Genomic DNA, 15047 nt, shown 5'->3' with positions numbered 1-15047 from the left:
GTATTTTGACTGGGATCCTGACTACATCCCATACACAATTTTATATATATATATACAGTAAATGTCCAATAAAGAAGGCACATGGATACTTTCAGATGCTTAAATCTTAAATTGTATTGGGCTTGGCTTAATCAGCACTATCTAGTCTTTTGGGGTTACCACCCCATTGCCAGTATAACAGCCCATCAAACAGCTTGATGGGCTGTTATCCTGACTAGGGGGTGGTAACCCCGAAAGCACATAATGCAAACTTTACAGATCATAAACAAACATAAGCACCATATAATCTACAAATAGTAGTTGCATTTACCTGTATGGCTTCCTGAGAGGGAACTGAGCAGTCTTGACTGTGAATGAGCACCATCGAAAAGCTCAACCAAGTCATTTAAAGCTGTCTGAAAATAGGCAAATTGGCCAAACACAACTAGTATAGAAAAAGAATTAAGATTAGTAATGTTGCTTCAATTGTAACTTTTTACATAAGAAAATTAAACATCAAATATACAGATGGTAGAAAATAAACCTTCAGGATGTATAGGGCCAGATGTATCAAGCTTCAAAAAAGTTATAAAATGTATAGCGATCAACAACCAGCCAATCAGCTCTTAACTGCCATGTCACAGGCTAGGTTTGAAAAATAACAAATAGGAGATGATTGGCTGGTTGTTTATCACTGTCCATTTATCACTGTTGAAGCTTGATACATCTTGCCCTTAGAATTTTAGACCTTTACATATTGGGGCAGATGTATGAAGGTGGCCATAAAGTTTTTAAAATAATGAGTTCTTCTTCTCCTGCATAACATGGGGAAGCAGGCACCTGTTATGGGCAAATGTATTAACCCCCCAGCCGATAAGGAGATCCATTATGCCCAGTGTTATTGGCTCCCCAAGCAGCCCTGCACAAACGCACTCGCGCTTCCCCCCCAGCCGGTTGTAATGGACATGCGCGAGCTCTCGCTTTTATCTCGAGATTTCCATCGCAGCCAGAAGCAGGGCTAGCATTGTCCCCCACAGTGGGGGATAGGAAAACACTAGCCCTGAGCTGGCGAAAACGCCCACTAATCACTAATGAGGATTGCAGGGGACAGCCCCACCGAGCGTAACTCTAGTAATACATTATGGAAAACATAATCTCCCCCAGTTAACTAGCGTTAAGTGCATTTCTGCACTTAACACTGGTTAATACATTTGCCCTATTGTCTCTTACCACAACAATCATTTACTGAGGTGTCCTTCCTAGGACACTATTCTTCAAGGTCATATTTCCTACCTTTCCTCTTACAACACCATATTAAAAGCAAAGAAGAAGCATTAGATGATATGTAATTGACTTGCTTACAACTCCTCTCTGTCACTATTACTATATTATTATTAGTATAGTCTTAGTTGGTTTTGCTTAGATTATTAAATAAAGAAAAAAAACAATAAATAAGTTATATTATTGATGACTGCATCCTAAATTAATGGTGTTGTTATTGCACCATGTTCGCCAAAAATGTGTTAACCATTTTTTGCCTATATACATTATTGTGCTTTTCAGAATCTCCCATTGACAAGTACATACAGTATAGAAATTATTTTGTCAATTTATATTTCCATGACCACATTAGGTACATAAGGGAACTCATATAGAATAGAATTTCTTGAATGTAATTTTGCTCTTTGACATTGAACATTACTTGATCCACAATCCACATGTTTGATTAATGAATTACTGTGAAACAGAGACAGACAGCCAGTGTCTTTTCAGCTGATGTGGAACTAATAGTCCCAGCATACTCTCTCAGTATCTGTTAACAGCTGGAGAGCCACAGGTTATCAGTCTGTTGTAGAATAAAATATACTGTAACAGAATTTACCAATGTAATGGAAGTGCATGACGAATGCTGTTTACACCAGAACCAACCCTATATTAAAGTCAATATTCCCTATATTAAGTCAACAAGTCAATCAACATATGGAATCACACATATTTTATTTATGTTGCATAAAGGCATCATTTTAAAAGTATTACATTTTAAGATTGCACTTGTTCAGATGGTTTAATTTTTAAATTTTGTATTGAAACTTTTGTTCTAAAATTACATATTTTTTCAGTGCAAACTTAGTGGACTAATTTGCTTACCATAAGACAATGGCATCCATATAATCTGAAACTCTGCAGAAACATTTAGGTCACCTCTATCATACAAACTGCAAATCATTTGGCTTTAGGATTGTGCATTTAGGTAATCTCTATAATACTGTACATATTGCAAGTACTGTAGGGTAGCATTAGGACTGAGCATTTAGATCATCTCTATAATACATTCTGCAAGTCGACTGGCTTTATGATTGAGCTTTACTCTCTATAATACTTTTTACTGATGCATTCTAAAATTTGCATTGTATTACATTACATATCATTCTGAAAGGTAATAAATAATATGCAACTTACCAAACTCTTTGGGAACAGTTATTGAATAATGGCAAATTTGTCCCGAAGTATAATTATTTGGGTAGTTTGGGGATAAAACCACTCCATCAACTCCCATGTACTGCCCACCACAGGGCGCTGATATAAAAATAGGAAACATTTATTTACAGAGCTTTATTATATTTGGAAGATGTATTTAAAATTATAATACTTTAATATTAGTACTTTGTTTACTTCTCAGTGACTATTGGAATATGTAAGTAATGTCTGCATAATAAAAATATGCAAATAGAGTTACTTATTACTAAATATGCAGACTTCTCAGTGTAGCAACCATAGAGGTAAAAGAGGTGAATGAGGAATGATCTATTTTACAGCCTCTGGACTTCCTGTACCCCAGGGAGGATTCGTGCCCTATCCCAAGATGGCCATTAAGATCTCTACTAAGCATGTGCATGGGCCTTCTTGTTTCTTTACTGTGTAAGGCTCTGTAATGTAAGTGGGAGACAGACATTTCCTTAACTTCAATGAAAGAGCTAGTTAATTAATGCAGTTAAATGTTCCAGCATCCCTGCTATTTGCCATTTATATGTACCAGCTGGTGCACTACAAATGGAGTGTCACTAATCCTTGCTCTGTCTGCACCGGGGCATGCCCACCTAGTCATGCCTTTCACTGTGAATAGGATACACTCCATTCACTACAATAGGAGTAGCTCTGTGCATTCCCATAGTGGGGCTAGGCACCAGATCGCCTAGTCTTGTCGAGAGTGCATGCCTGCAATTTAGCTGCACTAGAAGAGCACAGGTCCATCTGTATATAAAACCCTGCTATGATTCATCACCAGTGTAACAACAAATTTGGTTGTACTTGCTATCAATAAACCAACCCCACTAGTGAAGTAACTGTAATGATCATAGATTGAGTCATTCAATGGTGTGGGCCTATATACTGTAACTCTGCAATATCAACACCTGTAGACACATCATTTCCAACAAAATTAATTAAGCACCAATTATAGGTTTATCTGTGATCTTCCATCAATTTTGATATCAGAAAATCAAATTTATAAAAAAAAATTTGCATGAAAACATTATGGAACAGTTTTAGACTATTGGAGCGACCATCAATTATTTCAGCATAGAGAGCAATGGAAAGCCTGCTTTTAATAATCGCTGGTTTTGTAAATGTAATAATACCCACAGAGAAACTGCACCACAACAGTAAAACAAAAATAGTCTACCAAATGTTTCGCAGTTAGGGCTAAGAAAATTGTCCTTAGTCATTCAAGCTTCAATATGATGCAAATAAAAATTTGATTTATGCTCTCCACTTACTACATGTATTCATCACTTCAACCATGAGTGAAAGGGTCAAAGAGACAAACAGAGAAAGATCAGTAGCTTATTGAAGTATCACATAGTCTGTACAGGCCTAGTTTCTTTCTTCTGCACCTTAACATATTTATGAACCTGTATTACTTGTCAAGAATAATCTTGAGCCAGATATATTCCATATCAACCTTCACAAGTTGCTGGCTCTTATGTATATTTTTCACTGATCCCTTACAGTCAATCTCCACTAGAGTGGTTAGCATGTCACAAGTGACCTTATTATCCCATCAGAACAGGTGATGGCAGCTCCAAAGATCCTCTCCTACAGCTGTATTTGTCATAGAGGCATGTGATGATACTCATATAGGGTTGCTTAATGTCCTGCTAGCCATAGGCTGTCCACACATTAGGCTGAGATCACCTAATAGGGCAGACATACTGTATATAAAAAGGCACCATGCCTATTTGTATGAATGTGCAGGTGGTGTGGGATGCTAAATCATGAGTATCAAAACTGGCTATGCTGGCTCATGTCACAATGCCTTCATCCTCAGTCATGAGAAGTTTGAGGTATAGTTTATTTATTTTTCTTTTTAAATGTAATTATGACTGTGTGGCTGCTGTAATGGAACAATGCTCACTAACAAAAAATGCCAAAGTTTGAAAGCAAAAACTAAATGATACTTGCAGGTGAAAGTCAAAATTTCACTTCAAACATATATTCTGTGCCAATAAAGTGCTCTTCAGTAATTAGAATTGCACATGTAGCATGTTTCAGACACGGGGGGGGGGGGGGCAGTTATCATAGCTTGTAGATGAATAAAAATAAAATATATCTAAAATATCAGACAATCAGCTCCTAAATGCTACATTTTACAGATTGTGTTGGAAAAAGTACAGTTAGGCGTTGATTGTTTGATATTGTATTTCTCCACATATTTTAACAAATACCCACAATAGAAACATTACAATTATAACCCCATGATCAGTCATCTCAAGTATTCACAAATATACAGCAATTAACCCATATGCATAAACATGTATTAAAAGAATTGTAAAATCCACAATGTGTATTATTTTGTGACCAACCACATAATGCTTTCCATATGTATGTATGCAATATACTGTACTTTCAGTGTCTAAATATAGCAATTCTAATATGGGCAGGAACAATACATGCATTTGGTTATCACACTGAAAACCAGGGAACAAATATTATTTACTGATTTATGCAGTTTATCATTATTTTTTTTAAATAATATAGGCATGAGACATATTAATATATTAGTTCCAATAAGAATGTAAATTAGTTCCAAAAAGAATGTATAAGTGCAGCCTATTCAATATAGATACTCCATGAAACCTATTGGAAGTTCAATGTAAATGCCTTGAATGTGTGAGTTTAAGGGGGATATACAATCCTAGGTTACGACTGTTGGGACGTCCAGACAGTCGTGACCCTGTCCCGTTCTCGACCTGCTTGATAGTGAATCGGAGGTGGGATTCAATGTACTGTCTGCCGAGTGCCGAAAAGGGGGATGTGGCCATGAGAAGCGGCTGTGGATGGTCGAGATCCGGCCATGAGCTTGACAATCCACGCCCGACTGCTTTTAAAGTCGGGCTTGTTTTGCCAAGATGCCTCTTTAATGCTGTCAGAAAAGACATTGAATAGGCACCCACCACTATTTCCACCATCGGAAATAGCGGCGGGGGATTGAATACCCCCTAAATGACAATGAAACAAACTGATAGGTGTACCATTTGTGTAAACTAGTTTGCATTAGATTGACCCAATCTGAAATTATTTTTTAAATTCAATGGGGGGATATTTATTAAGATGGAAGTTCTATTTCACATGGGCAATGGGCTATGGGCAACCAATCAGAATCTATTTCTTATTTATTTAGCAGCCTATAGATCTAGAAGATAATAGACAGGATCTGATTGGTTGCCCATAGCAACATCCCATGTGAATTAGAACTCCCACCTTTTCATATTTTGCCAATGTATTTGTGTTAGTAAAAGAAAGAACATTAACAACCCATTTAATGTTAATGTAGACATAATAATAATAAAAAACAACTGTTGATATTATAACTTTATTATTCATTAATAAAACTTTTGTACTTTATTCATGTATTACAAGGAATTATGTACCCCACAGTGTTATATATTACAATATTAGTTAGACCTCCATAATTTGTATAAAGGAACTTGCTGTTTGGCCTTATTATTTTTTAAGTGACTTAATATCTTTATAATTCCCAATTAAGAATAAATGATCCCATAAATAGAATATATAATACTAGCCACATTGCATAAAATGCAAAAGTGTGTACTTTCGAACTCAATAATAGAAAGTGCCTTTTATAGTATAGTGAAATAAAAATATAACATATTATAAATAAGAATATAACATAGTATTTTTCTTTGTTAGCCATTAACAGTATCACCTCAATGCTATTTAAAAGTATTAAATCAATGCTGCTTTCATTTATTTCTTTTTGTTACTTTTTTCTACCCAATTGTATATGTTGATGGATCTGCAGTCATTTCCTGACATCTAGACACTAGAGGGGAGTAGTCACATGCACAGTAGTATAAGCTCACATTCAATATGAATAATGAATTGTGAAACTACTGTACATCAGTTTGAGATTATCTTTAGCATCTTATTTTATTCAATGGAGCTTTAGCATATAAAGAAAGATACTGTTACACTAGAAATAATAATAGGAGAACTAGTTATATAAAAACATACCGTTGCATGATGGCAAACTCTTGTTCCATGCAGGCTTCCCATCTGCACCAATCACACAGCTAATTGTTGCAGGCTCGATAATTTTGTAACCTGGATCACACTGATAAGTTACTGTAGATCCAAGTTTAAAATCTGTTCCAATTCTAGTTCCATTCATGATATTGCCTGGATCAAAACAAGCTTCTCTGGGCTTTTCTAGTAAATAAAAAAATCATAATAATAAATATAAAATATATTGGCTACAAAAATAAAACATCACATTAAGAACATTTAAATAATGATTATTCTAATTAGAATTCTCAGTCAGTATTTAAAAGATGTGCTCAAAGTCATTCGGCAGTGGAAATACAATTCTGTTCTGTCCCCATCTCTTTAAAAGCATGAACAACGTATCAATGACACAGCATCCTCTTATAATAATAATAATCAAAGTTATTTTCAAGACTAGATGAGCTTCCAATTCTGTACCTCAATCCAAGTTAACACTATCATGCTTATTACATTTGCTTGACTTTCTCTCATCTCCTCTTGTAAGCTACTTTTCTTTTAGTACTGAGGATTTCCATTTCCTTTTTTCTGCTTCCAATTCATGTGTAGGTAATTTGTTTTCAGATAGAACACTCGTGATCCCAGCTGTCTCTCTTTAATTATGTTTCCCATTCCCTTTTTCTCAAACATCTCCCTTTCTGCTTTTTCACTCTCTCAGCTTTGCTTCAAGCATCCTCAAAGTATTTGTTCTTTCTTGACCCATTTCCTCTACACTTTCACCCTCTTCAGTCTACTGTTGTCTTCATCCTCTGTAATTTTGCAATGACACAGCATGCCCTGTTCTCAGCTTCTGCACCTCTGTAACATGAGTAGTATCATCCTCACTCTTTCTTTAAGAATAATACAATCTTCTTCTTTTAACCTTCCTACCATTTTTATCATGTTTTATATAATGACACATAGTATATATTTTCAATATTATTTTCCTATATTAGAAGATTACATGTATTATTATTTTTTTTACATTTTTTAAATTGGAAATAAGGATATTTTTGGAATGTATACAATATGTAATTTTTTTTTTCACAGCAGCTCTCTCATGAGCAGTATCCTATGATGGTGAGGAGGCAAGAGTCTCACACATAACAGCCCATTAAGCTATTTACACTTCTATGCTGCCAGGATTTCAGATTGGACAATAAGGGTTTGGATAATTATTATTATTACCATAATAATAATAATAATAATAATAATAATAATAATAATAATAATAATAATGGACAATAGTCAATTAAGTGGTTCCTGCATTAAGTGAGATACATATGTGAGCATGAGTATTTTATATATTGAATGTTAATACAGACTAATGATAATTACTTGGAACTCACATTCTTTTTAAAGTCTTGATCAGGCAATGCACCTGTGAACATTAAGAGACTAATTTGGAACAGGACCATCACAGCCTAGTGAACCGGTAAATGCCGCCTGCCTTCCACCCGCCACCTGACTGAATGCCCCCCTGCCATGCTACTACACACATTTGCATGTGAGGGGATGTGTACATTGACACACCCCCTCACATGTGGCCGCACATGACCATCGATGACCATTGAATGATTTTGCAGCCTTTGGTCTGCAAAGTAAGTCAATACTTACTTTTCAGATGGCCGCTGAATTCATGGCGAGCACTAACGGCAGCGACCTCTCCTGAACAGGAATTGACACAACTATGCTTCCAGGGGAGTGCTCATGGTTCCCCTGCTTCTGGTCCCATCACCACCCCCTTCCCTCCCCTCCTAGAGAGAATGGCTGTGAAGTCAACAGGTTCAGGAGCTAAGACTTTTTGAGCTCTTTAATAGTTTCATTCATTCATCTGACATAATTTTATATATTCAATAACTCATTTTGGGATTCATTTTTCTTATTTTAATATTATATGGAAACTGATTGGCATTTCTTTTAGGAGTATAGATTATTGATCCCAGCAGGTTTCAACCATAGGCATATGATTTGTAGTATGTATATCTCTCTTTGGCATATTCTTCTGGGTATTTCTAGTAATCTTTCTTCTAAAAAATTTTTTAACATGTGGCTACTTTTTTAAATAAAAATGATGAAGTTGGACCTGGAGTGTAAGTAGCAAAATGTCTATTAGAATCCAGGAATGTCTCTAAAGCATGAGAGGGATGGAAGAAAGTTTATTTTATATATGTAATTTATGTGTTTTTTATTTTATTTATTTGAGCAGAGGAAAGACATATTTATGTGCCATGAATGGTCGCATTATGGGCAGCCCATAGATTCAAAGGAGCAATGTCAAGGGTACTTTTATGGGTCACAACATTCTGAATGGTATTAGAACATTAGTTTTTAGTATTCTGTTTAATAAGAATTTGTCTAATATCCTATATGAAGGAGGATGAGGCCAACTGATTAAATCTACAGTAGTTCTAGGAAAAAGGATATATGAGCAAAACACATCAATCATAAAAAGTACAGGATTTAAGCAATGCAGTATGTATTCTACAGTCATTGATGGGCCCAGGTGGTAACCCAATTTGATAGAACTATCCCTCAGGAGCCTAAGATAGTGTTAAAGTCACTTCCAATAATTAGGTTATCTTGCAAATTCTGATTGGTATCATTGTGAGAATAAACAAAAGTATAATAGGATAATCTCCAAAGTATTAGAAACTTGGAAAACAGAATGAATATGTATTAAGTATGATGTGATAATACAAATAGATTTCACAATATCTAAACCAAAATAATGAAACTTCATTACTGCAAAATCAGGTGAGTACCATGTACAGATAAAATACTCATAGAAATATCTGTTCTGTCACAGAGCATTATCATAACTATAGAACTGTGTGCAGTGTGAAGGAGATAGAAGAGGTGAAGGGTGTGGTAGAATGACTCATTATACAGTAGCTAGAAGAGCAAGTACAGATGTGACAGCGTTCAACTTACCAACAGCTGAAGCCAGTTTGCCATGATAAGAGTGTCCATAAGCATGCTTCTGCACTGTGTACACACCCATGATCCATAGCATCACATGGTGTGCATGCTCCCACATTGGTGTGAATAATCCCACCCACAATGTACAAGCACGCACTATGGGAAAATGTGTACTCTGAGTAATGTCATATCTGTAGTTATAAATTGTGGTGAGGGAGGGCGAGTAAAGAGCAAATAATTACTTAATGAACTTCTACTTTTATGTACAGACAGACAAGTGGCAAATAGGGAGAGGGAGACATAGGCCCACTGATGGCAGAGAAAATAGTATAAAGTCAGAGGCAGAGTTTAAGAGTACATATTGAGCAGTACCCTCTACCTCAAATAATAGAGGTACTAAGAGTCAGTGAAACACCAGTACAAAAGAGCATCCATATCACAAACTTTTTAATCACTCTTTCAAAACTTTAATCACTTCTCTACTATCATACTAATAAGAAGATGTAATTAGCACACTTCTTTTTAAAATAAATATATCTAATAAAAGTTAATTTTTAAGTTTGTTGGTATCAGTTGGACACCATACATAGCTATCTGCAGTGTGCACCCACCAATTCTCTACCTTCCCTCTCCTTTTCTCATTGTATAGAGAAAATAGTAGTATGAGAGTTGAGGAAGTTATATTGGAGAGTGGCCTGAACAAATGTGATATAGGATTGTAAAAGTCAAACACAGATGATAATGTAGATATAGGAGGCAGAGAAATGACTTAGTATTTTATTTATAAAGGTAAGATGGGGTGCCAGTCAAGCAATTGGCAGATAGTAAGGATGCCACACAAATCGGAGAGAGATGTAATTTTAATGAGTAGCAACATTAAATATACAATGCAGGAAAAAGGCAGATGAGAGGAAGTTCATATAGGATGAGGATGCTGTAGTAATCCAGGCAGGAAATGACTAGAACACGTAAGAGTTTTGTAGATATACAGTATATGGTTTAATTATATATTCCATGACTGATATTTTGAGAAAATATATTGGTGAATAATATCTTTTACAAATATGTGTAACTATGGGCCTTTTTCTAGTTCACTTTTTCTGACAAAATCCTTCTTAGATGGACAAAACCATGTGCACTGCATGGGGGCAGATGTAAAATGTGCAGAGAGAATTAGATTTGGGTGAGTTATTTTGTTTCTGTGCAGGGTAAATACTGGCTGCTTGATGTTTACACTGCAATATAGATCTCACTTTGAAGTAAAACCCCACTCAAATCTAACTCTCTCTGCACAAGTAAAATCTGCCCCACCTGCAGTGCACATGGTCCTTCTAAGAAGGATTTTGTCAGAAAGAGTGAACTAGAATAAGGCCCTATATTAGGAAAGTATTCTTTGAGATTTTTTTTTTAATTAATTACCATGTTTAAGTTCCATTCCAATTGCCATCATCTTTATTGGGTAAGCAGAGGGTAGCATAGTATTTTCTCTTGTGATATATGATAACAATTTTTGCTTGAACCAATAAGGTAAGATATATGAATTTAAAAAAATTCTGTCATGATTTTAGCTAGCTTGAAGCTGAGCTGCCCAGAGAATACTCCTCCTGGCTGTAAGGTGACCAATAGGGCACTTAAATAATTTCATACACTATTGAACCATTTGAGCAGGTGATATTTTTGGGTGAAGCTTTTTCCTGTCGGACTCCTCTTAAGGGAAATAGTTTTCATATTAATATTTCATATTAATCATATATGTGTGTGTGCAAATTTTCACTGTAGTTCTAGTCTACCTATTTGTAGTTTGAATCTTGGAAATATTTAGCTATCATGCTTAAAATTAATGTTTTACTATTGTAAATTAGAACAAAACGCTGTCTACATTGGTTTACAATAAATGTGGAGGTGAAATTGATCAATGAATATTCTATATTTGAATATCACACAATGACAAAAAGTACCTTTATATTCAATGGCGAATCCAGACATGCCAACGGAAGCATCACTGCGAAATGCCAGAAAAAGGCTGTCTCCATTGCTTTCTAATCTTTCTGGTGCATGTGAGCCTTGAAAACTTCCAATTATAGGGCTGTTGGAGCTCTCACCTTCATATATATGTAGAAAGTCATAACTGGGTTCCATATTAAAGCTAAACAAAGAAAAAGATTAATTATTGAATGTTATATTTAGTTAAAGGTGCACATGGCAGCATAAAGGTGCATATGTTATATTAGTGATTAATTTTATATAGCTTTTCACCTTAAACAAATAATTATTATTTAAAATTAAATTATACATGTAGACTTGTAAACTTGGGTTGGGATCATTTGGTCTACAGCATGATGGTTGACTGTCATTAGGTCGACACCATTAGGTTGACATGTGAAAATGTCGACATGGGTCTAGGTCGAGATGGTTCTAGGTCGACATGGTTCTAGGTCGAAAGTTCATAAGTCCAACAGGTCGTTAGTTTGACAGGTCATTAGTTCGACAATGTCTAGATCAACAGTCAAAAGGTCGACATGGGGTTTTTCATTGTTTTTTTAGATGAATGTCAACACAGTCAACATAGACACAGTTTAAAGTGCACCGCATCCCCTCGCATCGCTTGCTGTGCTCGCTATGCATCCGGCACGGTGCCTCACTATGCTTGGCACACTATTTTATTCTCCCACCATGCCCTAGTAGAGGGGTATGAAATACCGCCTGTCGGCACATGTCAGCTCAAAAAACAGTGAAAAACCCCATGTCGACCTTTTGACTGTAGACCTATACACTGTCGAACTCATGACCTGTCGAACTAACGACCTGACGAACTAATGAACGTTCGTCCTAGAACCATGTGGACCTTTTCCCATTCCGACCTAGACCCATGTCGACCATTTCCCATGTCGACCTAATGGTGTCAATCTAATGACTGTCGTCCATCATGATGTAGACCAAATGACCGCATCCCGTAAACTTTTAATCTCTGAAGATTGTTTTGTATGACATACATACTTTGAAAATGTCTTTGTATTTTAATGTACTTAATATTTTTATACATAAATATGCCTGTTACCAGGCAGACCAAGGTATTAACATCTAAATTAAATCAGACTTACCTAAAATGATTTCCAATGCCCCAAATATTTAGCAATTATTATAGTTTTCAATAAATTCAGGCATGGCATGCTGTAGTCTTTGAAATGACTAAACTGGTTGGTTGAATATATTATCATTAACTATTTGAGAGCCAATATCTATGTGAGAGGTGTGCAAAATATTGGCTAAAAATGCCAGTGTCGCTCACATTTGTTATAAATTCGTGTAAAAAAGATTGTATTAGCTATATAAGGTACACATTACAGGTCATTATGATGAATAACAATGTTTGCTTGGCAATTTTCACACTAATTTTGACAAATTCACTTGGCACACAAAGGCTTAACTAACAGTGATCTCAAATAACCAAAAAAATTGTGAGTGCACCTTTTTATTGCAAAAAAAATAGACAAGAAACAGTATGATTGTGACATGGGCTGCAATATACATTTCTGATGGAGAAAGAAGAGTTTTATTAAATATAATGAAAATATGCTGTAGGAAACAAGAGTATGTATTAACTTTATCCTTTGTAATTTAAATAACTTAGTGAAGCATGCGATTAGATTGTATCTCATGGACAGTGCAGATAAGCATTAAATGTTAATAAAGGGAGAGACACAACAGGTCTGTTGGCTCTTGAATAAATTAATATTGTCCTTATTCTACAAAGTTTATATCAATTCAAAGTCCTCACTATTATCCCCTTTAGCTGGTGTAATACAAGACCCAAATGGATAAGTACATATTACATATAGTTTTATGCTTCATTGACATTTTCTTTGTAATTTAACTTTTTTTTTTAAATTTGAGCTGATGCATTTTGTAAGAATTTTATTTTTGTAATCTGAACCTTTTACAACAAAATAATACTGCACTATTGGATGCTGTGTTTTAATAGTATGAACAAGAATAAATGTTAGCCAATGTTTTTGGTCAGTGAAACAAGAATTTTACGCATTTTATGGGAAAAATAACAATCAAGGATTTGGAAAAGAAATTGTTGAGTGTTAGTAGTTGGATGAGTGCTGTGCACTTGGATTGTATAGTAATTCCTACAAATCTCATGCTGATAACCCTGGCACGGGATGAAGGCACAAACTGCAACATGACACAATTAATAGCTGATTAAGCAGCTAGCTTCGTTTCAGTGCACCAGTAAAAACAGTAAACATTAAATGAGAACTACAAGAATGTATTACACAAATAATTTCCCATCCAATTTAGCTAATGTCTAAGTATCCTAAAAATGTATATTTTAGACTAGGTAGTAATTGTGAGGAATTTTTTTTTTGTCTCTGTCAATTTATTATAGAGGCAATACTGATAACTAGGATTTCATAATTAGTCCCATCCTGTAAGTATGCATTTATGCATACTGTTAAATGTTAAGTTAAGTGGACATTGATCTAAAAAAGTGTTTCCAAACATTCATATGAACTGTATAGCAAATCCAGAAGTCTATGCTGTAAATTTATAATTGCTGGTAAAATATTATTCAAAAAGTGTGTAATACTGGCTAATTACAGTACACTGCTTTGGATGGAGAATATATATATATATATATATATATATATATATATATATATATATATATATATATATATAGAGAGAGAGAGAGAGAAAAAGATTTGGTTTGGACTAGAATAGCGACTTATTTGCACGTATTAAGTATACATGGGACAATACTTGTAATAAAAAATGAACAATTTATTTAACACAGAGAGGTAAGATAAGAAATATATATATACAGGGGATATTTTTTTTAAATATATAAAAAAAAAGACAAAAAATATATAAAAAAAAATGACAATATATTTTATGTATGATAAAAGGTGGGAGAATGTAGTATGTCAGTAAAGCAAACTGGCCAGACTAAAACCAATATACTATGTAAGTTACTGACTGTAATCTAAAAGCAAGATCACTAAAAAAAATTGATAGCAGGGTATTCAGTAACAAATTGAAAAAACAAGGAATAAGAGAAATCAGCTTAACTTGGAGCAATGCGGTGAGGAGCAGGTGACCGAAGTTTATCCCAACATGTTTCGTCCAACTGGTATACGTCCAGCACTCTAGGGGCACTCGGGTATACGTCCGGCGCTCGAGGGGTATTAATAAGAAGCATAGCTCTAATTTAAAAACTTAATATACTAGGTTAAACTTGATGGACGCAAGTCTTTATTCAGCCTTACCTACTATGTAACTATGGGCCTTATTCTAGTTCACTCTTTCTGACAAAATACTTCTTAGATGGACAAAACCATGTGCACTGCAGGTGGGGCAGATGTAACATGTGCAGAGAGAGTTAGGGAGAGCTTCAGGGAGATGGGCAGGGTTAGGGGGAGGTCAGGGCAGCGGTGGGGACTGGCTCTGGTGGCGGATGGCACTGCCCTCTTTATCATATGCTGAAGGGTTTTATTAAATCTTTCTAAAACATCATCTGTTAGTGGGTGGTACACTGAGGTGGTATGCCTGTTTACTTTTAGCAATTGACATAAATC

General features: G+C 35.2%; 1 protein-coding gene across 2 annotated transcripts in view; it reads right to left on the bottom strand.

Moving 5' to 3' along the window:
- Positions 1 to 15047, bottom strand: part of CSMD1 (CUB and Sushi multiple domains 1) — a 1658539-nt gene that overhangs the window by 313348 nt on the left and 1330144 nt on the right. For both annotated transcript variants that reach the window (XM_083177358.1, XM_083177357.1), the window contains exons 29-32: positions 11421 to 11608; positions 6514 to 6708; positions 2440 to 2556; positions 311 to 424 (exon numbers count right to left, since the gene is read on the bottom strand). In XM_083177358.1, the coding sequence (XP_083033484.1) occupies positions 311 to 424; positions 2440 to 2556; positions 6514 to 6708; positions 11421 to 11608 (614 nt within the window). The remainder of the gene's footprint in view (positions 1 to 310; positions 425 to 2439; positions 2557 to 6513; positions 6709 to 11420; positions 11609 to 15047) is intronic.

Source organism: Crinia signifera, chromosome 3 (assembly GCF_055691185.1).
Source record: "Crinia signifera chromosome 3, ASM5569118v1, whole genome shotgun sequence".
In the NCBI taxonomy this organism is placed as follows: Eukaryota; Metazoa; Chordata; class Amphibia; order Anura; family Myobatrachidae; genus Crinia; species Crinia signifera.
This window is presented reverse-complemented; position numbering and strand designations above follow the sequence as displayed.